The sequence below is a fragment of the Ceratotherium simum genome, chromosome 9 (genome assembly GCF_057802395.1).
Source record: "Ceratotherium simum simum isolate JZ-2026a chromosome 9, ASM5780239v1, whole genome shotgun sequence".
Taxonomy (NCBI): Eukaryota; Metazoa; Chordata; class Mammalia; order Perissodactyla; family Rhinocerotidae; genus Ceratotherium; species Ceratotherium simum.
Genome location: NC_141908.1, coordinates 57126364 through 57151429, shown reverse-complemented (window position 1 = coordinate 57151429; position 25066 = coordinate 57126364). Strand labels below are relative to the sequence as shown.

Sequence of the window (25066 nt, the reverse complement as noted above, 5' to 3'; positions counted from 1 at the left end):
GCCGATACCATTATAAATGTAACTAGCTTCAAAAAATAAGACATTTCATTTAACCTCTAGAATGAAAACAAAGAAGCCAAAACCTCTTACAAACTTGCCAGCCTTATTTTCTGTATTATGAGAACTTAACTATCGTTGTCTATCCAATAATAAAAATTAATCCACGACCTTAAGGATTGCCTTCAAACTCATGGTTTTTAAAACCAAAAGCATATCCCTGAAGTAATGTAATCACACACAACCATTCATTATTTCTAATGAAATATCTAAGTCCTTGAATGCTCTATTTTTAATACCGGCAGATATGAAGACGACAGTTTTCAAACTTAACCATACTCAGTCTTGGACTTTAGTTAGACTGGGTGCTCCTTGAAGGTAGGGACCAGCTCATCTTCATCTTCGTATCCCATCCTCTCTACCCCTAACTCATCCCATCCTAGTACAAGCCTCTGCATATTGTAGCCAGTCAAAAATTTATGGAATTTTTCAGTGCTCTCTGATTATTTTGTAGAAAACAGCCCCTCAGCACTCATTAACACATGATTAAGCATAAAACTGCCTTCTGACTTCATCTTGGAATTATAAAAATCACACCTCAATGAGATAGAACTTTTGAAAACATTTAAAGGACTTAACTCTTCAAACTGAAAAATCTAGTGGATTAATCACAGAGCTCTTGTTTATTAGATTTAAAGCTATGACTGGTCAATGGGGAATGTCAAATTTAATTTGGCAACATCTTCAGTTACCAAAAATTAATTCTTCTCATAAGGTTTCCTTTAAGATCATAATTTGTGCTACAATTTTTGTACTTTTCTTCACAAGCTGGCTATTTTCATATTCTTTCACAGTGACTTGGAAACACATACCACATACCTTCAAGGTGTTATACATATTATATAAGCAGGTTAAATAAAGGGTCACATAAACTTGTTAATCATTCTTTTAAAATCAAGTTTCCTTTCAAATACTAAAATTACAACTTAATTTCCAGGTCAGTGGGTTTTTTTTTTTACTTTTTTTTTTTAATAGCAGTTTTAACTTCACAGCAAAATTGAGAGGAAGACACAGAGATTTCCCATATACCCTCTGCCCCCACATATGCATAGCCTCTCCCATTATCCATATTCCCCACCAGAGTGCTTCATTTGTGACAACTGATGAACATAGGTTCATTCCAGATCAGTTTTTTAAGGAACTTAGGACACATAGAGAAGGTGGAAGTACTTACCCACCCTTTGTTCCCCCTGCTCAGAGAGAAGTGATGCATATTTAGCTGAAAACCAGGAGTCTAGAACATACATTTCACTGCAGCTCTTTAATTTGGTAAAAGTTTGTTCCCTGGGTAGCGTTTAATGATCTCAATACCTCCTGGGCAGCAAGTGGAAATCTGCCAACATGACTACAGTCTGATTTACTTGGTATCAAAGGTGTGGGCAAACAGACAGACAATGAGATTTAATAATAGCTGAACGGTTTAGTGCAACTCCCACAGAGAGGAACATGACTCTCAAAATGAGAGTTCACAAGATCTGCCCAACAGGTCTCTTGGTTTGTTGGACCTATCATTTATTTTGATTTCATTTCAAAGTCATAAAGGAACTGCTGGAGATATTTTAGGGTATGGCTACAAATTTTTTGTATGGACTCACTTTTCATGCAACTTTAGGGCAGTAATAACAAGAACTGGACCATTGCTCTCTAAATGTTGACTCTATTGAAATCGTTTGTCTGATTGATCATCTTTTCTAAGCTATTTTTACATTCGTGAATTATGCAAAATATTTTCAAAGAAAAATGTCCACAATAATTTAGAAACTTCTTTTTTTTAATTTTTTATTTATTTATTTTTCCCCCAAAGCCCCAGTAGATAGTTGTATGTCATAGTTGCACATCCTTCTAGTTGCTGTATGCGGGACACGGCCTCAGCATGGCCTGAGAAGTGGTGTGTCGGTGTGCGCCCGGGATCTGAACCCCGGCTGCCAGCATCGGAGCGCGCGCACTTAACTGCTACGCCATGGGGCTGGCCCTAGAAACTTCTAAAGTATTTTCTTCTTCAAGCTTTTGGCTGTCAGGACTGTCTCTCTTCTAGTTTTATCTAATTTTAACATAGCAACACTATTTCTGTGATACTGGTAACCTTCGTATGGTAAGTGTTGATGATGATGATGGTAGTGGTGGCAATTAATATTTAGTGCTTTCTATATCCCCGTTTCTATGCTTTACATGGATTTTTCATCCCATCTTCACAAAAAGTCTTTGAGTAATGACTATTAAATTTATTTTATGGCTGATTGAACAGAAAGAGACACAAAGAGGATAAATTATGACACAGAGTCAGTAAGTGTTGGAGCTGGAATGTGAATCAAGATTTTACTCTAGAGTCCAAGCTTTTAAATACTTCCTTTTATTGAAGTGAAAGCTAATGTTAAATGACAAAAATTATAGCAATTTCAAGTAGTGTATTCCCTCAAGACTAACTGAACACATCAAAAGGCATCCTCTACCACAGCCTTCTGTGGAAACACAGAGGCAGAAATGAAAAAACCAAAAAAAAAAAAAAATTACAGAACTCTTAAATATGGTGCAACCTCAAGGTTCATTTCCAAGTTTCAAGAACTAAGAGTAAACCAGCTAGCTTTTACTTCAGAGATGCAGTGTCTGATGCGGAGAAAAGAACGTAAGTTTTGCAGTCAGACAGAGAAGCATACCAACCCTCATGCTGCTATTTACTGTATGGCTCGGGCAAATCATAAACCTCTCAGCCTCCGTGTCCTCTATCTGTAAAATGGGGATAGAAATGTCCACCTAAGAAGACATTGCAAGTCACAGAGTTGGCACCCAGCGTATGCACAGTGCTGCCCAGGGGCTGGCACACAGCAGGCACTCAACAAATGGCAGCTAGCATCTCAGTTATAAACGCTACAAGAATAAATGTCTAGGAATCTTAGGCATTCTTACTGCCACAGAAAGATGTCTCCAAACACCCTGCAGGTGTGCGACATCTGGGTGCCTTTTAGGAAGGGAAGAATCCATACCTGACATGGCCATCGTGTAACCTGGTCAACCCAGTAACCACAGTCAGCGCTCCCTCGTGACCAGAGCATCAGAATCTACTGAGAAAGCTGACCAAGTGAGTGGAGACATGCCCTAGATGCTCGCCAATAGGAAAGCCATAGCAGCAAAGGGCAACGCAGATTCTGCCTCCTTCTGAACGCCTGCAGCAGAAGATGCACACGGACTTGCCTGCTGTCTTCTTCATAGTTTTCTTCTAGGAATTATTATCTTTTGGAATAGCATAAAATATTAAAATCACCAAAGCCAGAAGGCATTAGTATTTCTACTACTTTCTCTATAGTAACGACTACCTTGCCCTCATTGAAAGATGGCAGAATTGCATTCATAATAAATCTCCACATAATCACCACTAAAATGAATGAAAGTAGAAAATTTTAGGTGGCTGGAAAAACGCCACACAGCACATCTGGGAAACCGTGAAGGGAGAAAAGCAGTCATCACAATCTTAACTCTTCCTGCATGGAAATGTGCAAGTCATTAAGAACCAATCGCTATGGCCTCATGTTGAACCAGTCTGTTGTTGGAAACCTTGCATTGTAAGAAATATCATCACGACCCATCGAGTGGTCCATTTATAGGCTGAGAGCTGTTCAGCGATCTTGACTACGAAGTTGTGTGAGTAAACAGCTTTTTAATTCCCACGGTAGCCTTTAAGGAGCACTGGAACCAGAACTTACTGGTGGGCTTGCTCCTTACCTGTACTCTCAACACACACGCACGTAACAAAATCACCAAAACCCCAGCAACTACGATCATGCTTCATCACATCCATTATAAACGAATCGCAAATAACGGGGACAAATACTAAGCCACTTCAAGAGCAAAGGCTCTGGAACATGTAGAGCTAATTTAAAAGGCAGGAGAACAGTTCCGTGTGACTCAAAGAGAACACTGAAGTCAAGTTAATTGTAATTTTCTACAAGGCTTAAAATGACCCAGAACAGACAAAAGTTTTCAGTATGATAATCACTCACATGATTTTGCTAACAATACGAGCCAAAAAAAAAATCCTATGTATATATCTATTTAACATTTATGAATGTATATTTGAGGCAGAGTAGGTTTGTTTTGATCATTCTTGTAAACTCAAGAGCAGATATAGCTATGATTTGCCTATATGTACTCATAAATATTTGCTGGATGAAAGGACAAATAAATATTTGTTACAATATATACAGTGTCTAAGTTCCCACTCTCTGGCAAACATGCTAAAATTACCATGAGATAAATGTGGTAGTAAAGAGAACAAATGGCGGCCCAGCTCCTGCCTCAGCACCTCGAGGATGGTTTTAAAAACTTGCTCCAAGTTTCCAGCGTGGCATATTTTTCATATTCATTTTATTTTAAATCTTATAGAGTTAAGGCTTACAATTTTATTATTAAAATAGTTCACACATATTTACTATATTCCAAATACTGTTTTACTTTTTTTGTGTGTGTGTGTGAGGAAGATCAGCCCTGAGCTAACATCCATGCCAAACCTCCTCTTTTTGCTGAGGAAGACCAGCCCTGGGCTAACATCTGTGCCCATTTTCCTCCACTTTATATGGGACGCTGCCACAGCATGGCCTGGCAAGCGGTGCGTCGGTGTGCGCCCGGGATCCGAACCTGGGCCGCCAGCAGTGGAGCGCGCACACTTAACCGCTACGCCACGGGGCCGGCCCCCCAAATACTGTTTTAAAGCTATATACATACGCATGTTAACTCACGAAGTATGATCTTTAAGAAATATGTTTTTTGACTATAGAAGCAATACACATTCACTGCAGAAATTTGGGAGGTGGGGGGGGGACAGAAAAGAAAAAAAAGGAAATTAAAACCACACATAACCAGTAATAAACTCTTTCAATATCTTGCTATATTTGCTTTCTTCTTTTTAAAATGCATATATACACTCAATTCTTAAAAACAAAATTGGAATTACCTTATATTTTCAATTTAATAGCCACTGTTTTCAACTAACAATATATAATTTTCCTGCAGTATAAAACATTCCTCAAAAGACATTTTTAACATCTGTGCAATATTCCACTGTATGGCTATGAGATAGATTATTAAAATAAATCCTTGTTGAACATTAGGCTATTTCTAAATTTTTAATACTATAAAAATACTTTGACAAGCATCTTTGCACAGAAATCTTTACATGTATCTTTGGTTGTCTCCTTAGAACACATTTCTTAGAAGCTGAGTTACTGGGTCCTATGGTATGACCTTTTAAAAGACTTTTAGATACGTATTGCAAAATTTCCCTCCAGAGAAGTGGAATCAATTAACACGCTTAGCAGCAGTGCATGAGAGTGTCCATTTCTCTGAAACCTCACTAACACTGGCTATTATCATTATTACAAAGTCAGCTCTTAATTAGGATTTGAGGTCAAGAAGTCAGGCACTTTAAAATATACAATATGCATGGGGCTTTCCTTTACCTTTGTGAGAGAATTTTACTTACAGCCTAGGAGAGTTACAGTGGATACTGGGCAGAGGGATGGTAAAATTTTCTATTTGACAAAGTTGAAAATCAAATAAAACAGTTTTGTAGACTTATGGTCCCTCAGGATGATGTTTTTGTACTCCTAATGAACCACCTAAAAATGTATTCTATAAGAGCAATGATTTCCAAACCTGGGTGAATGACAGTCTCCTGGGGAAGCTTCTGTAAGGATAGATTCCCAGGCCTCCTCAGCGACTTACTGAACGAGGCCCTCTGGGGTTCACTAACTGATTACACCATGGCTCTCTCTGTTTGGTGTTATGCCTAAGAATCGAATAGGCAGCGTTAATCTTGCCTCTGACAGACGAATTTGCTGCTATAAAAACGCTGTCCCAAACCAGCCAGCTCAAGGTAATAAGAGGTAACTTCAGTGAGAAACTAAGGCAGGCCTAGAGAACCAAAGGGTTCTGGCAAACATACCAGGGCAAACAGCGAACAGGTTCTTTGTCAAACAATGTTCAGTTCTGAATCACTTGTGGATAATGAGCGTCTGAGCGCCAGGTGGCAAATTTCTTTCCAGTAGTCTCAATTTCAGCACAACCGACATGAACTGAACACATACGATAAAGACCAAGCAGTGGCAACAGTGATCTCCAAATGGTGGGGACAGCAAGAAAATTGTGGGGCTGCTCATTTCCTGTCATGGAAAAGGCTAATCACATTTTCAGCAAACAAATGAACAAAACTTTTCATTCCCAAGGCAATACATGTAGTGAATATACAGAAAATTCAGGAAAGCACAAAGAACATTAAAATTCACTTTTGACCAAGTAATTCACGATAATAACTATTAACATTTTGGTCTATGTACCATATAGTCTATTGTTTCCCAGGCCAATGAGGATGCAAAAAATCACTATTATTGTTGAGGGAAATGAGGAGTCATTACAAAAGTAAAAAATAATTGACAAATGCTTTCTTACAAAGTTCACTTAGAAGTGTTCAGAAGGCCCTTCTCCTGGACTTTCAGTTTGTCAAGGCTTAATAAGAGAACGAATAGTGCAGAGGCCAGAAACAGGGGTTCCAAGATCAGGCTTCCAGGGAGCAAACTGTCTTAACTGACCAATAGCTGTGACCAAGATATTCCACCACATTATGCCAGAGTTCAGTTCTCGGAAAAGGTGATGATAGTTCCAACCTTCCACAGTGAGAACTCATGAAATATTAGCTGTTGCTAATATTGTTCTATTAGTTTATTTGTGAACTCTGCCTAATATTTAGACTTTTCAGAACACCAATTTACAAACTGCATTTAAATCACAAAAATTGGTCATAGTGTGAGTGTTTGCAAGCAAATATTATTTTCCCGTTGATATTGGCCCTAAGCCTTAAAAAATAGGTTCTGTGGGATGGGTGGAATCCCAAAAAGGCTAAATTGGAAGAAACTCAAGAATTTAAACATATCTAGCACTGGGCTTTCTTCACCAGCATCACTCCAGTGAAGACACTTCAGATTTTCATATCAGGATAGTATTTCCCTCTGAACTGAGAGTCATGTTCGAGGGTCATCCTGCAAATCCCTGCATCCACTGAATTCTACACAGAGCTAAGAATTTTCTATTCAGATACTGGCAGATTTCAAGTTATATTCTTTCTCACTGATAAGACTGGAGATGATTTAAATTAGAGGTTAGGTATTAAATCAGGAAGGCTAGAATTTTTTTCTCCAAAAATTAGAACATTTTTGTTTGAGGTAGCATTATATTTTTCATAACTCAAAGATGGAAATAGGTTTCATATTCAGAAGATAGAGATACTACATCTCAAAACAGCAATTTGGTTATTTCATTTAACAAAGCTGTTTCAAGAAGATGCTTCAGAGGTTCAGTTGGAAGAGACATAGTCTAATTCAGTTCATCTATACGCTGGGGGATATTTTTATCAGCCTGTTTGTCCAAGAAGAAAACTTGTTATGAAAAACCCTATACATAAAGTATAGACATTGATAAGGAACATTTTTACTTTCTGGTTTTCTAGGCACCTTCTTCACTTACACTGAAAGTGGCACGGGTAGCAGACATTGCTGATATCAGAACTAGGCGGTATTGACACCAGCCTGTGGTTTACATGAGTCCCACTGACTCACTGCTGGGGATGGCCCTCACACGTCATCAGTGGACACTGAATGGGCCACGGTTAGTTTTAAAATGTGTTGCTGTTGATAATGTACAGGAATAATTTTTAGGTACTCATGTAATTGAAATCTTCTATAATTGTTAAGAATTGACCATGATACTGAACACATATTTTATAAAAATTGGCAAGAAGGTTAACTATCAGCCTCTTGCAACTTATTTATGATACAATGTTTTCCTTAAAAAGTTTTTTATCTTATAATCTCTGAGCTTCAGCAAACATTAAATCATTATAAGGAATGGCTGGCATTTTTCCTTTGATTTTTCATTAAACAAAAAAGGTTGAGTCATTTAAGCATTTACAATGTCTAACCCAGTAGAGCGATAACAATTCAGTCTAATAATAAACTCTTTCACCTGGTAATTATGCATTCCAAATCCTAAGTTCTTACAGCAATAGTGTCTGATTTTCTGAAATGACTTGATAATGGTACAAATAAAAACAATCAATGGCTCCAAACAGGGGGCTTGCTTTTAAAAATGGAGATTCTTGGGCCTGATCCCAGATCTACTGAAACTGTCTCTACAGGGTGGTCTCAGTCTTGTATATTGTAAAAAATTCTCTAAAATATGTAAACGTAAGGGTGATTATCAAAATAAACAAACAAAATCCAGTCAGCTCGTCATAAATTTAGCCTATTATATAATGTTACCATAAAATAAGTACTATGAGAGATTGGGAAAGAATAATTCCTGTTTTAAAATACAGTTGCCTCCCACCCCCACCAATATTTTTAGCATCTGTGCAAAATGCTCCCAACACTTTGCTTTTTTCTGATATCATTTCCTTCATAAGCCTCAAGCCATTTATTGCACCATCCATCACTGTTAGCAGCAAGCTGAAGGGACTGTGTCTCCTAGCTCCCCTCTGCCACCCTTGGACCATCCCTCTTCTATTCTCAAAAATCCACTCTCCTTGGGAGACTCGGAACCCACAACTATACTGCTTTCTCTCCTTTTGTCACCTCCCAAGCTCATGATTATTCCTTCACAGCTATCAAGGCCTCTGGAACCTGGTTCACGATCTTGCTCTCGGGACAACTTCTCATTCATTTATTCATTCAAATATATTTTGAGCCATACCATATGCGAGGTACTGTATGAAGAGCTAGGGATATGTTATTGAACAAAATAAATCCTGTTTTCAGAGAGCTTACATTTCAGTGATAAGGAATAGAGAAAGGGGATACAGATATAAACAGGTAAATAGATAACTTGTCAGGTGGTGGTTAATGCGTTGAAGACAAATAAAACGAGGTAAGTGGACAATGAGTGGTGAGGATATGCAGGGGAGGGCAGAGAAGGCTGCCTAAAAAGGGCACACTTGGAGAATGAGTCAAGGGTGTGAACAAACTGGGGATGCCTGGAGAAAAAGCAAGCTAGGCTGAGGGGGCCAAAAAAACAAAGGCTCTGAGGTGGGAGCCGGAGGGAAATGCTGGAGAGAACTAAGTGAAGGAGAATATGGCAGGACATGGGATCAGAGAGGTAGGCAGAACCAGATGATGAAGGACCTTGGAGACAATGGTCAGCAATTCCAATATTATTTGGAGAGAGGTGGGAAACCACTGGAGGGCCTGGAGCAGAGGAGTGGCTTGAACTGACTTAGGTTTGAAGGGATCACTCTGACTAGTCTGTAAAAAATGACCTGTATGTCAGGCAAGGATAGAGGCAGGGAGACCAGTTAGAAGACTATGGCCATAGTCTGGGTGATAAATGACAGTGGCTTAGACCAGGGTGGAGAAGAGGAGGTGGTAAGCAGTGGTCAGATTCCAGGTACATCCTGAAGGTAGAACCAACAGGATTTGCTGAAGGTTTGGAAGCAGGGTGTGAGAAAAAGCCAGGAGTCAAGGATGACTCCTGGTAAGTTTTTTGCCTTACCTAATGAAAGGACGGACCCACTGTTGACTGAGATCAGGAAGACTGGGAAGGAGTAGATTTGAGAAAGAAATTAAGAGCTCAGTTTTAGACATGTTCAGTTTGAGATGCCTTTTTAACATCCAAGTGGAGATCACCTTTGGTCACTTAAATATTACTGTGCCTGACTTGATATTCAGGATCAGGGTGGCAAATTCAAATGCTTTCAGGGGCCAGGCAGGAAACATAAATAAGTATTGATATACAATAAGGAGAGGTAGGGACTGATGAGAGAGTAAACGCACCATCTAAAGGGGAAGCCTCTCCTGAGCCCAGTCTAGTGTTACCATTTGGAATCTGGGCCCAGTGTTCCTAGATCTTCCAATTTCTTAATAGAAAGAAGAATCTTGATTTTTAACAAACAAATCATAGGGAAATAAAAAAAGGTCCACAATCTATTAAATTCTAGAAGTGCTCAGTTAAATAAAAGTTCTAATACAGGATTTATCGGTGTCCTTAACTTATTGACATGCACTGCAAAGAGACTACTTAGCTTTTCTCTAACTTACCTGACAGTAGAACCCGCTTTTCATGCAACATCTCAAGGGACAAGCCTTCCTTGGCACATACTTTGGGAAACGCTGGTTTATGCATAAGTCCTAGATGTCCAATCAACTCCTTTGTTTCCTCTTTGAAAAGTTTAGGGTGTATATTTCTTGCAGCTTTTGAGTCATAATTGATTACACACACACAGCCAATTTTATTAGATGTTCCAACATCTAATATCAAACTTTAACGAAATGTAAATGGAGCAATTACTAAAGTCTTCCAACTTGTTAATGCTAAGTGGAGTCTTGACCCTCTCTTTGGTGAAGACACACTTAGTGATCACACTAAATAAATCACTTTATTTCCCAACTCCTCTCCCTCCTTCACCTGTTGGGCTACATAATTTAGTGTCAGGAAGGGCAGCCAATTATCACTATGCACTTGGCAGATGTCCTTTGTTTTACGTATCTATGAGTAAGGAAGAAGGGAGAGGACAAAAAAATCTGGACTGGAAAACCTGTAATAAAAAGACAAGAGCAATATTGTTGCAGGTCTTTAAAAATATTCTCTAGGATAATATTAAAATATTTGAAGTGCAAGACTTGTCTTTGAAGAATTAGAGTGCATAATCTGTTTAAAAGAGCTCACAATACAGTTGAAGAGATCATACAAAAAAAATAAATATAAAATGTCAAATATTGTCAAAAAATTCTATAAACGTTCAGAGAAGGGAGAGGGCAACGTAGGTTTGAGTGGCCAGCGAAAATGTTGTAAGAACTGGTCCTTTTGACCTGGTATCAGGTCAAAAGGAGGGTAGTGGGAATTCCATGCAGGAAAGACAAGGGCAGAGATAGAGATAAGGCAGTTTTGGAACCATGAGCAGATAAGACAGTCCAGGTTGGAAGAAAAATGGGACACTGAGGCTGGATTAGATCATGGCGGTCGCTGGATACCAAGTAGGGAAATATGGTCTTAATGGTACAACCGAGAGTCTTTGAAGGGTTTTGAGCACGAATCTGCTGTATTAAGGAAATTCGATCTCGTGAGGCCATAATGGAGTTGGTGAGGCAAGAGCACTCTGCAGGGTCCCGAGTTGACGTGATGAGAGTGTGGGCTAGGGAGTGGAGAGTGAGAACAGAGAGAAATTATGATATTATGAAGGAGGAAATAATCAATAGGACTTGTTAACCTACTGAATGGGGAGAGGCAAAGGAGAAAGGAATGGCTTTGACCCTGGGTCCATGAGAGAATGATTATCGCGACAGCAAGCTGGTTTACATATATTGATTTAAGGTGAAAGTGGTACATCAAGCAGAAATGCCCAATCAATTAATTAGTGATCTAGGACTAGAACTTGGGAAGGACAGGCAAATAGAGTGTATTAAGGTACCACTGTATTATCAGCTATGTGCCAGATCCTTTACCTGTATGATCAATTTAGGAAAGAAATAGGGATGGAACCTGCAATTTGGCACCATCTGCATAGATGTCAGTCAAATCGGGAAAATGGCAACATTCAATGAAGACTCATTTATCATACTTTCTCTATGTCTCTTCACTATGAAAACATATTTTCATAGCTACGTTTTATGTCACAATTATCACACAAAAATAGATGCATATAAAAATCATTGCATCATATCACATCACGGGGTCACTCAAAGTTTCTGATTTCCATAATTAATACTGGATTTTAGGAAGCGATTGAGATAGAAAAGGAAAATGAGAACTATAATTGTTTTTTTTATTCTTCTTTCTCTTGAGAGAGATGAAGAGACACAAAACAGGAGGCAGGAAGGAACCAGAAGAGAAAGTATTTGGGAGAGTTTCCACCTGCTGAGATAAACAGGAACGAAAGTAAACTCTCTCCTTAAAGAATAACCATTTGAATATTGTCTCTTAGTTTTCTAGAATTCATTATCAATTTACGGACATGTTCCTTTATTCCCATCATAGAACTTTCGATTCACAAGTCAACTAGGAGTCACACATTCCACCTTCAAACTCCCTCTGGAAGAGCAGGGTCTCACTTTTTCCCTGTGGTTTTGTATGCTGGCCCCTTAGCTCAGCTCCAACAGGCAGAGCAACAATGCATGACAGATGTTTCCACGGCAGTCATCAGTCTTTTCCATTTGCCACAATTCTCCAGGGTGAGCTGGGTCAACCCCTTCCGTTCCCCAGCAGCCAGGAAGGCCACGCTGCTTAAAATGTCTCTCAGTTTAAATGCCCAGGGCAAGGGAAAAATGGAGAAGCCCTAACAAGAAAGGACAAAGGGGCAGGTGAAGGGTAGACTGAATTTGCAAACTTAGAAAGCATCTCAGCATGCAGTAGTTATTTAACATAAATCTGTTTTCATTCATGGTACTCTTCCTTTCTTTGACTCTACAAATGCAATGCAATAAATATTATCACTGTGTGTAACCACAAATTTAGTTAATGGTATAACTGCTTGTAATGAACAGAATATGAGTGTCCTCTTTGAACTTTATTGGAAAGGACACCAATGTCAAAAATTCCCCAAGACCTGTAGTGGACATATCTGCCTTAGATTCTGTGAAAGATATACACATAAGGAATCCCTGATTCTTACAGATTCCCCTGGAATCTCTTGCTAGAAATGGGAGAGGGAGTGCTGGGAGGGTCTGTAGACCAACGGTTTCCTAAGGAACACCCCCAGAAGTGCATTCCCCGCATCTAAAACAAAGAATTCACATCTGGAACTGGCTGTCTCAAGACCCAAGTCATAGATTTTGAGCACATAAAATAGGGGGGAAAAAACCCTTCAAGAATCTTCATTGATTGAATGCCCCCTAAAAGGAAAGTTTTTATAAAAAGTTAACAACACCTGCTTATTGTGAATTTCCAGTTACACAACAAGAATCCTATCCCAAGATATTATAATGGCAAACAGTAACACTCAGACAAGTGCTTGGCAAAACCACCGCCCGTTTCGACAATGAAGAGAATTCATACCACTAATCCCCACCCAGCCTTGCCAGCAGAATAGCCAGTGAAGTAATAACGAAGCAACTCTGTGTAAACAAAGATAATTTACAGAATTGGCTTAATGGGATAATTAAGCAACAGTAATTTACTTTCTCTATTGACTTTAAACATTGTCTGAGTTCTCACTGCCCTTAATTCCCTGATACTACAATTTTATTTGTATCTTAATTCCTGAATCTGACTGTTACCAGATTCCATGAAACACCAAACAGAAGTTAGTGCTTGACAGGCCAGTGAGAGACTTGTAGGAAGAAGACCTTTGCAGGTCCAGATCCCTTCCACCTCCACGAATGAAGACAGGGAGAGCAGAACATTCAAGTTCCTGAAGCTGGTTCCTGCCTCCAGGTGCAGACAGTGAGGAGAAACCAGCAGGGCCACCATTCCTGTGGTCTGCACTCTAAAAAAGGATCCTAAACTACAGAAAAGCAAGAGCAGGATCTTCATGACATCATCAGGTAGATCTACTGCAAACAGTGAGTCTTCCTGTAGCATAAGAATCCTCACAACAAAATTTCAGAATTACTTAGCAATCCCATCATATCCTAATGGTACTGTATTTGTATAAAATAACAAAACACACTGCATACTCTTCTCTTACCTGCCGACTCTCCCTTTGGGAGGACGTTGAAGAGGAGGCACTTCTATGGGTTGGAGTGGATGTTTTATGAGCAGGGGATATGCCCTTCTCGTCTGAACTCATAGCTGCAGTGAGTCTAGTTGTATGCACTTAAGACCATCCCAGTCGTGTCTGAAATTCACAGACAAAGCAGCAGACGATTTTTCAGCTTTAGTCCATTTTATGAATCAGGTTTGACTAGAAAAGAGGAGGCAAATATTCTAGGTGTCCAAAACACCTAAAAGCAAAACAAACAAAAAAACTTCATGTAAGTAATTAAAACACAAATTTAAAAAATCATTATATTTAAGAAAAATTACTCAAATGTTAGTGAGAGGAAGAACTCTGACACATTAGGAAATATTATTTCTTCCTGCAGATTTTAAGGTGGAGCATAAGTGTTAATACGTAACAAAACTCTGTCAACAGGAAAATGGGAAGAAACCATATGCTCAAGTCATATTCTTCCTTTACATTTTCTTTGTTTTAAAGCAGATTACAATGCTATGTTCTGGACCCTCATGCCAAAGTCCATCTGTTTCTTCCCCTGAAAGTTAATTTTCCCTGCTCAATGGATTATAATAAGGGCTCAGTCCATGTTGTCTTCATTTTCGTTTATCCATGTCATGTATGTGATGGTTAAATCCAACACAAAACAGTCAGACACAAAAGGCAAAAGGGTCCATGTATTTTGTGCATCATGTGATCCAGCATTTAGGAAGGATCATGGAATACACATATCCACAGTTATTTGCACCTCAAGACCACAGCACACCTACACATGACTCTCAACTCAACAACCAATAGGCTCTCAAGCATCTACAGATTGACAGGCATGTTCTGGAACTGGGGTAATGCTTGGAGTTGCTTCATTTATCCACAGCCAAGAACCACTTCATTTTTCACTTGGATTCATATAAGAAAGTCTGCACTGTAAGAACCAGGGCTAAAAATTTGTGCCTGAAAGAGAAGCATTGTTCAACTGGCAACATGGGAAGCTAAAAAAAAAATTATTTTAAGGTAAGTACGATAGCGTAAGATTGAAAAGCTTACACAACAATCTGTGATCCACAAAAGATTTACCACTAAAGTAAACTTTATCCTCTTCTAATAAGAGATGGAAGGCTAAGTTCCAGCCCCCATCTTAATAATAATACTCCTTGAAGGAAACCCACAATACTTGGGTAAGTAGTTTGGCACAGGTTGGAAGAGAAAGCTGCTGGTGATGATCAGATACCAATCTTTAGGCCAAAGAAAAGTGAGGGGGCCGGCCCCGTGGCTTAGCGGTTAAGTGCACGCGCTCCGCTACTGGCCGCCCGGGTTCAGATCTGAGCACGCACCGACGCACCGCTTGTCCGGCCACACTGAGGCAGTGTCCCACATACAGCAACTAGCAGGATACAACTATCTACTGGGGCTTTGGGGAGAAAAAAGGGAAAAAAAGGAGGAGGATTGGCAATAGATGTTAGCTCAGAGCTGGTCTTCCTCAGCAAAAACAGGAAGATTGGCATGGATGTTAGCTCATGGCTGATCTTCCTCACAAAAAAAAAAAAAAAAAAAAAAAAAAAAACTGAGGCCTGAACATCAGTCTAGAGGGAGAGACAGTCAATCAAATAATCAAAAAAGGATGAAGATGCATGGGGTATTAGGAGGACATGTGGCAAGGGGAAACCAACTGGGTCTGGATACTCAGAGGTATCCCTAAGCAGGTGGGTTTGAGCTGAGATCTGAAGGATGAGTAGGTGTTAACCAGGTGCCTGGGTGGCCAGCATGGCATGATCTAGGAATTAGTGCTGGCCAATATGATTAGAGCACAGAGAGACAGTGACATGAAGGTCACAGGAAAGCAGAGGCCAGTCCCTGCAGGGCCTTGTTGGCCATGTGCAGCATTTTGATTTTTATCATAAGCAAAAGAAGCTCTACAGGGGGTGTGGTATAACCACATACGTGTGTGTAAAAGGCTACTTTGGCAGCCATGAGGAGAACCAAATTGGGGAAGTAAAGAAGATGAGGGAGGCCCAATCAGGAAGCAAGAGATGATGGACTGGAGTGGTGGCATGAAATTTAACACCAAGTCCTGTCTGTTGTGACTGGATATCGGGGAGGAGGAAAAGGCAGGGTTGAGGATGACTCCCAGGTCAGCGTGGGCTGGCCAAAGGAAATCCAGGATTGAGAGAGGGTCATGAGTATGGTTTCAGACATGTTGAGTTTCAGGCACAACTGAAGCATTCAAATGGCAACAAACACTTGGAAAGGTAGGTCTGGAGCTCAGAGAAATTTAGGCTGGAGATCAATGTCTAATAGATTATGTTAATGATACAAATGTATCAAGTGATTTATGTATAGATCACGTAAACTCTGCCAGTGCAAGTAAATTAAATTTTATACTATAGATAGTTATATTTTTTAAATCTGCAACATTATGTTAATAGATTATGTGCCCCTTAATCAGGATTTTAATAGTCATCTGGTTATAGACACTATTTGAAAGAACAATCCCTATAAAAGGCAAATTATTATAAATTGGGAAAACTGGATTTTCTAGTGAATAGAACTTGTAATCCTTTCTTAAGATTTCAACTTCACTGTCACCACAGGAAAAATAAAAGGTTCTTATCACCAAAACTGGAAGGCTTTCTCTTGAAACAAAACTAGTCTTTGGGCTAATAGAAATATAAAGAGCTACAGAGCTCTTTCCTTGGCTTGGGATCAGGTTTCATTTAGTACTGGCAAGGGGTAGTAATAAGCTGACACTTGACAGATGATCATCCAATCCTTCTGTTTTATGAAGGTCGTCTAAGTGGGAGTAAGATTTCTCAAGCCAAGCTCTGGTGCCAGCAAACAGAAAGCAAGAACACTGCTCAGATCCTTGATTTGAAGTACTTCGCTTTCTGGTCCAAGATGTTTTAGAAGTAAATGCTGACACTTGAGCTAAAAGTATGGAGGTTCTGCGATGTGCTCAAGTGCCCCCAAGGGAGGAGGTTGAGACAACCAAACTCATTAAGCTGTTATCCGTTTGGAAGTAAATTCAATCCAAGCTACATCAAGGGCCAGCATTTCCTCTGTTGGACTTTTTTTTTTCCTGACTGCATCTAACTACACCTTCCCTATTAACACCAGTGCCAACACCTTGGTTTTTGTTTTAATCTAACATGATATTTTCAGGGTAATCTGTCTATGATGAAAGGGCAACATTTTGGTTGAAAATTAAACCAAAAACTGGAGCTGCTTGTCAGCTCTGCAGTACTCCTAATTGCAAACAAGAGTGAAGAATTTTGAAGTTTACATGTAAAAGACGTACTGAGAGTTCTAATGTAAACTATGCGAGTCCCTATGTCCTATGTTTCATTCTAAATCATCTTCTTTCAATATTTCTAATGAATGAAGGAACTACATCTTGTCACTAAAACAAAATGTAAAAAAAAAATTGAAGACCACAAATATGATTATTTCAAGTTAAGACTACATCATAATTTTGTGTCTTTATATAGGTTGTTTAGTCAATGACTAACTGCAATTACGAATATCTTAAATCATATCAAGAATGAAAAATAGGTGAGTAAGAGAATGTAATTCATTCCCAGAATTGTTTTTGAGGTTATTGCTGTTGTTTTTATTAACCTTTGATTTTTTTTTAACAAAAGGGGTTTCAAATACCTAATCTAAGCTTGAATGAGATGACCTTTAAAGATCATTCCAACCTGATTATCAATCAACCGTCTAACCACTTGCTTTACTTCAAAATGCATGATAAAAGCAAGTCTAAACTCTGTAAGTTAGGTTGCGCCTATTCATACTTTATTCCTAGAGTGTAAGAATTGCTGTGACATAAAAAAACACTTATTTCATAATCTCTATCAAAGCACATTTTCAGAAACTTCCTAAACAAAATTCTAAACCAAAAAAGACCACAGATTTTAAAGACAACACCAATATAATTCCTATACTCAATGAGAAAAGTATGAAACTTCCTAAACAAAATTCTAAACCGAAAAAGACCACAGATTTTAAAGACAACACCAATATAATTCCTATACTCAATGAGAAAAGTATGGTGGCTGAAAATAACAGCAACATGAGAGCCAAACATCTAATTTTCCTGTCTCATTCCTCCTTCATATCAGTGGATCACTACAATTGTTTCTAAGAGCTGTAACATTTGCATTTATGTTGAGGGACATAAAATTCAAATATATGACCCACGGACCTAACTAAAGCAAAAGGTAGCAGGGAAGACTTCTAGAACTAGCTGTTCATAAGCATCAAAAATTCTATGTGTTCAGAAAAATATTTGAAACTGGGGACTACTTAGCCTAGGCTAAGTTGTGATGTGATAACAATACAACCCTCAAATCTCAAGGGCTTACAAGAAAGGTTTATTTCTTACTCATTTACATGTCCCTTAGGGGTCAGCTGCAGCCCTACTCTGCATCCTCTTCATTCCGGGCTGAAGGAGCAACCCCCATGTGAAGGAGGAAAACAGCCAGGGCAGAACCATGACATAGCTCTTAAAGCTTTTGCTTGTCGGTGGCACATGTCACTTTCACTCACATTTTATTGGCCAAAGTAAGTCACACAGCCAAACTGAGGTCAGTGATACATGAAAGTATAATTCTCCGAGAGGGAGAGGCAGTGAATACTTGGCACAATAATATAATCTACTATATTTGCCATAGGAAAAGATTAAAGGTATACATGAAAATATTTAAATTGACTAGTTTTATCACCCAGAAATAACCCCGGTTAACATGTTGGTTCTACTTCAACCAACGGAGGAGAATAATGTCCGTACTACCTACAACATGCTTTCTTCCATCAACAATATATTGGTAACAGCCTTCCTTGTGAACAAAGAAACCTCAATATCACCATTCTGAATCATTATACATAAGGCCCCCACACAGATATGCCACAGTACATTTAACCATTCTTCTACTGGGACATTTAGGTTGTGTTCAGTATATTTTGAAACAACGAGAATTATCACTAGAAGAGGAGTTGGAATAATTACATATTCACTTTTGATTATTATAAAAATGATCCTCTTTGTTAATTTCAATACTTTTTTGCTTTATTTGATATCTGCTCTCTTTCTGTTTGTAAGTGATTAATGAAATTTGTCCATCCTTTTACATTTAAGCTTTCTGTATCATTCTGTGTTATGTGTTCCTCTAATAATGATCATGTTGGGTTGTTAAAAAAGAAAAAATCTAACTTTAGTGAAGTTTTTCCCATTTCCATTTAATGTTTAACTAATAGTTGGCCTTACCCCTGACATATCGTTGTACATTTTCTATTTTTTCGTTCTTCTTTGTTTCCTTTAATGCTTGATAGCTTTTCCTTTATAATCTGCCTTTCCTTGGGGCCGGCCCCGTGGCTTAGCGGTTAAGTGCCCGCGCTCCGCTACTGGCGGCCTGGGTTCGGATCCCAGGCGCGCACTGACGCACCGCTTCTCCAGCCATGCTGAGGCCGCTAGCCGCGTCCCACATACAGCAACTGGAGGGATGTGCAGTTATGACATACAACTATCTACTGGGGCTTTGGGGGAAAAAAATAAATAAATAAAATTAAAAAAAAATCTGCCTTTCCTTATAATACTGATTTTTACATGGTTTTAATTGACTTTTATATTTGCCATTAATTTGAAAGATACAATTCTCCCTTTAAAGTTCTATTTCTGTTCTCCTTTAAGTTTCTTTAAATCATGCTGAAACCTACAGTCTGTAAGTGACAGAGTCAAGAGTAAAATGGTATCTTTCAAGTCTTCCCTTGAAATGTAAGACAGCCCCCGGACGAAAAAAATTTTTTTCTCCTTTCAGTCCTCTTCTCAACTTGGTGACTTAACCTGGAGTTTTAGAGAATTACACTTAAAATTCTAGAGCAATAGAGATGAGCTGATACCACTTTTTCTGGTTGGGGCCAACCGGGATCTCAAAACTTAAGGACCAGACTGTAAAACAACCAAAGGCGTTTTTTGTCCTTTCTCAATCTCCTTTTCTGCAAGTGCAGCAGAAGTTTGTCATAATCAAGAACTGGCTAGACCTTCCTCAATCTGAGACACAGACGTCATAAAATTAGTGCCTAGTCCTCCGTGGTTTGGACATTAGATTTTGTTTTAAAACGTTAGTGCTTGGGTTATTGAGTTGAGTTTGTCATTTTCAGTATTTGCGTGACTATTTACAGAGAATTAGGAGGAGCCACATTAGATGATCCTAAACCCAAGCCACCTGGGGCACGGCATTCCTATCTATTGATCTTCCCAATGCAAATGTCATTGTACTGCTGGGGGGAATATATCAGTTTTCTACAAGATCATCACGGGAGCAAAAAATGGCTATTGTCATTATATATTATAGTCATTACATCGTCATTGTACATTAAAGTGTTTTTTATCCTTAAAAAGAAAAGGTAGGGAATCTTTTTTATTTCTAAGGTCATTAACCCACAGGTAAGAAAAAGAAAACCAAGGACTGATTTCAAGAATATAAGCCAGAGACTTCTAGGAAAGATGGCAGTGTAAGATCTGATAAACATTTTCCTAGAAATGACTAAAAAGGAGGGACTAAAAGGATTTAAAAAAAAAAAAAAGATCATTAGTATTTACACTAGGTAATAGTGGCCACCACATGCCACAAAATCTAGCGAATCACTTGATTCACGACCAAACCAGGATGTATGAAACCAACACCGACTCCCTTCTCAAGACCATGAAGTGGTATTATAGGAAAAAAGTCTGGCAAACTTCACCAGTTTCTTCCAAACTGGAGAGGCTAGGGGCAAGAGGCACAGGGTAAAGGCTCACCATGGATGAACAGCTGTCTGAGGTCATCAAGGCACAGGTCTCCTGGCACGGCAAGTACATGGCCCTGCCTTGCCTTTTGCTGTTTCCTTCTGTCTTGCTTCTGAAGAGCATCATGGACATGTCCCAACGTAACCCTAAAATACAGCCTCCCCTCCCCAAGCTGGCTTCTGGTGCAGTCATTTACAAAACTAAGGAGAAACAAAGTATACATAGAGACAAGTTCTCTGATTGTGAGTGACCAAGATCTAATCCCTCCCCACTCTCCTAAAGCCCTTTACTAAGCAAATGAATAAGACAAACCTACAACCTACATCATCCAGCCCTCCAGGGGGACTGTTAAGAGGAGGATTTGAATGCTAACCAAGTAAACATGAAGGGAGCCAAGAATAATTGGCACAAATAATCTTTTGACAAAGAGCAGATCTCACACAAAGAAAAGTAAGAAAAATATGTATGTGTGTTTAAAACATAATGAAAAATTATTCCCCCCAAAAGAGAGAAAATTATGTGCAAGAGATAGACAGAGGGCTTATTTGGAATGTCAATCCTAGCAAAAGAGAGAGGTAGCTTAGAGCCCAGGTGCTTTATACGTTTACAAATTAAAAAAAAAAAAATGGAATCTGAATAAGAGATAAGACAGGCTCAGGTGCAATGGGAACTGACATAGGTAAGAAACTGAGGAAACAAACAAGGACACCAGAATTGAAACGCAGTAATTAAAATGATATTAATGGAGCACAGGATGATTCTGCAGAAAAATCTAATTGGTACATAGATTAGAAAGAAAAAATTGAGGAAATCATCTTGCAAACAGAAAAAAGGGAAAAAAGTTAACAGATAATGGAACCTGAATCTGCAGATACTAATGGCCCCAAAGACAATAACCACAAAGAAAAGAAATAATATCCAAAAATATTCCTGAACATAAGGAAGACTTCAACATGGAAAATAAAATCTTTATCAGGCAAAATTAATAAGAAGCAAATCAAAATAAGATAGGTCCTAGTGAAATTGTTGAATTTAAATCACATTCTCTGAAGCAATTCAATAAATTAAATATGAATGAAAAAGTGGAAGCAAGTAGGGGTTAAACCTTGAAAATTTTTGAAAATATACTCTCAAGTTATATCTTGGGTTGAAGAAAAAATAAAACTGACATTGTAGAATATTTGAAAACAGACACAAGTAGAAACCAAAAGCACTCAGTCCTGTCCCTCTCCCTCCCTCTGCTCTCTCTGTGTGACGGAGTAGATTCTCCAACTACTCAAGGGTGAAAGACTAAAGATAAAAGCAATTGAAGAATATACAAAATAACATAATGAAAATATTACCTATTTAGAAATGTAGAACTAAATGTAGAGCTAGAGCTATAATGAAGGGAAAATTCATGGTCTTGATCATTTCCATTACTAAACATGAAAGGATAAAAACAAATGTATTAACATTTATAACTTACGAAATTAGAAAAGACAAATATAGGAAAAGTATAAATAAACAAGTCAATCAATAAATAATATAAAATTGGGCCGGCCCCGTGGCTTAGCGGTTAAGTGCGTGTGCTCAGCTGCTGGCGGCCCAGGTTCGGATCCCGGGCACGCACTGACGCACCGCTTCTCTGGCCATGCTGAGGCCGTGTCCCACGTACAGCAACTAGAAGGATGTGCAGCTATGACATACAACTATCTGCTGGGGCTTTGGGGGAAAAAATAAATAAAATTATTAAAAAATAAATAAATAATATAAAATAGCTAAGTTGATGAACCCAAGAGCTATTTTTAGAAATGAATTTAGAAATTCATTTCTAAATACGCAGAAAAACAGGAATCTTAAATACAAAAATAAGGTTATAAAAAGTACATAACCAAGGAATAGAAGACACTAAATTATGAGATAATTGCAATCTATAATAAACAACTAAAACTATAATAGGTCAAAAGCAAAATATTCTACAATCATCCTGACTTAAAAAGTATGCCATCCATTTAATATCCATTCCCAAATATTTAAGAACACCTAGCAAATACTGCAATACTTGCCTTATGTGTTTGTGCTGTTCTGTACATACAAACACATAAACATACACACACACACACACACACAGACATAAATCAATCCACCATCAGGCCTAATGGTGAGACAGTGCCATTTCCATTGACGTCGGCAACAAAATGATGCCAGCTTTCACCCTATTAATATTGTTCAGAGTGCTAACCAATGAATAATATAACATTCCATCTGAAATGCACATGAGAAGCAAATGGAAATGAACCAGAAAAAAAAAAAAAGCTTTCAGTAGAGTAGCTGTTTACAAAATTTATATATATGTATCTATTATCTATCTATCTATCTATCTACCTACCTATCTATCTATCTACCTACCTATCTATCTAGCTATCTATCTATCTAGCTAGCTATCTATCTACCTATCTACCTATCTACCTACCTACCTATCTATCTACCTATCTATCTATCTATCTATCTACCTATCTATCTATCTATCTAATTTTTTAAGTGAAAGAAGCCAATCTGAAAAATCTACATACTATATAAGTCCAATTATATGACATTTTGGAAAAGGCAAAACTATGGAAACAGAAAAAGATCAAGGGTTGCCAGGGGTTGCTAGGTGGGGGGAGGGATATCTAGGTGGAGCACAGAGATTTTTAGGGCAGTGAGTCTACTCTGTATGATACTACAATGATGGATACATGTCATCATGCATTTGTCAAAACCCACAGAATGTACATCTAGAGTGAACCCTAATATAAACTATGGACTTTGGGTGATGATGTGTCAATGGAGGTTCATCAACTGTAACAGTACCACTCTAGTGTGGGATGCTGACAGTGGGGGAGGTTATGGGTATGTGGTGGCAGTGGGTATGTGGGACTCTGTACTTTCTGCTCAGTTTTGTTGTGAACCTAAAACTACTCTAAAAAATAAAGTCTTAAAAAATAAATATATGTATATATTAGTAAGAAACAGATGGATTATTCAACAACAACTTCAAAAAATAAAAATAGAAAGTTGGATCCTTTACCTCATACTTTAAATCAAAATATATTCTAAAAGGCTTAAAATTTTAAACGTAAAATGAAAACCATAAAACCATTAGAAAATATTTTAGGTATATATTTAATCATTTTTGGGTCGGGAATAACACTAACCACAACATCAAAAACAGTACTCATGCAGGAAAAAAACTGTAAAAAATAAATCTATGACAAAGGGTTAATATTTTTAATATATAAAGAGTTCTTGCCAATCAATAAAATAAATAAAAACACTATGAGAAAAATGGATAGAGAACATGCATTGGCAATTCAAAAAGGAAGAAACATAATAACCAATACATTGCTGATGGAGGTTTAAGTTGCTTTAAGCTTTCTGGAAGAGTTTAATTTGGTTAGGCAATTCTACCTTAGTTCTAAGAATCTGTCCTAAAGAAATACTCAGGCATGTAAAGATATATATGTATATATCAATTAAAGTGATGACAAAAACAATTCAAGATTGAATTGTGAAAAACCGGTGAAATAAATTATGGCACAAATATAAACAATTTAGGTGGTGAAATCTGAGGTGACTTTTTTTCCAAATTTTAAATATTTGTGCTTTTTTTAATACTAGATATATATTAATTCAAGAAAAGGACACAATAAAGCTATTTCTGTTTTGAAAAATATTTTTTCTTTTGAGATAAAGTACATGATTCAACTTTTAAAAGCTGCTTTTAGAGAAATATAAACTCTATGAATAAATATAAATAAAACATGCTAAAATGTTCTATTTATGTCTATTTAAAGTAGAGAATCAAAGAAGAGGGCTGCGAGGAGACAAAGGAAGGTAGACACCCACGTCCTCTGTCTCTGTCTCTCTCACACACACACCTAACTGAACACAGAGACACTGGACCAGTGCAAGAGAAATGTGAAGCACCAGACACAGTCCTATATACATATTTTTTTTTTTTTAAAGATTTTGTTTTATTTTATTTTTTCCCCCCAAAGCCCCAGTGGATAGTTGTGTGTCGTAGCTGCACATCCTTCTAGTTGCTGTATGTGGGACTCGGCCTCAGGATGAACGGAGAAGTGGTGCCTCGATGCGCACCCGGGATCCGAACCCGGGCCACCAGCATCGCAGCGCGCGCACTTAACCACCAAGCCACAGGGCCGGCCCCTATATACATGTTTTTAAAAAGAGAAATTAAAGAAGAAAGATACGGGTTTACTAAACCATTAAGTAACATCCAAGTCTTGTTGCCTTGAAAATTACAGTGAAACGACAGTGTAATTATGTATTTCTACAATTCAAATGATATGTGGGGAAATCACTTCTTGCTGTACAAATTATACAAAACTATGTGAAAGGCCTGATTTGACTACAGAGGGAGAAACAGTTCCTCACTATACTTCAGACACTGCTATTTCAGGTCTAAGTAAACGTCTTGAATACCAAAGGTTTTCACTTCCCTTAGGTCACATTGCCTCTAGTTTTTTGAACTAGTCTAAATTTTCTTCAATGACTTAAGA

General features: G+C 38.2%; 1 protein-coding gene across 6 annotated transcripts in view; it reads right to left on the bottom strand.

Annotated features, from left to right (window-relative positions):
• The window catches only part of OSBPL6 (oxysterol binding protein like 6), a 202091-nt gene that overhangs the window by 68051 nt on the left and 108974 nt on the right, over positions 1 to 25066 (bottom strand). For 3 of the 6 annotated variants that reach the window (XM_087435434.1, XM_087435438.1, XM_087435437.1), the window contains exons 1-2: positions 20535 to 20719; positions 13715 to 13970 (exon numbers count right to left, since the gene is read on the bottom strand). In XM_087435434.1, the coding sequence (XP_087291560.1) occupies positions 13715 to 13816 (102 nt within the window). In that variant the 5' untranslated portion in view covers positions 13817 to 13970; positions 20535 to 20719. Of the gene's footprint in view, positions 1 to 13714; positions 13971 to 19001; positions 19026 to 20534; positions 20720 to 25066 lie in introns of those variants that run through there. The other 3 variants (XM_087435436.1, XM_087435435.1, XM_004426676.3) reach the window with 3 other exon arrangements.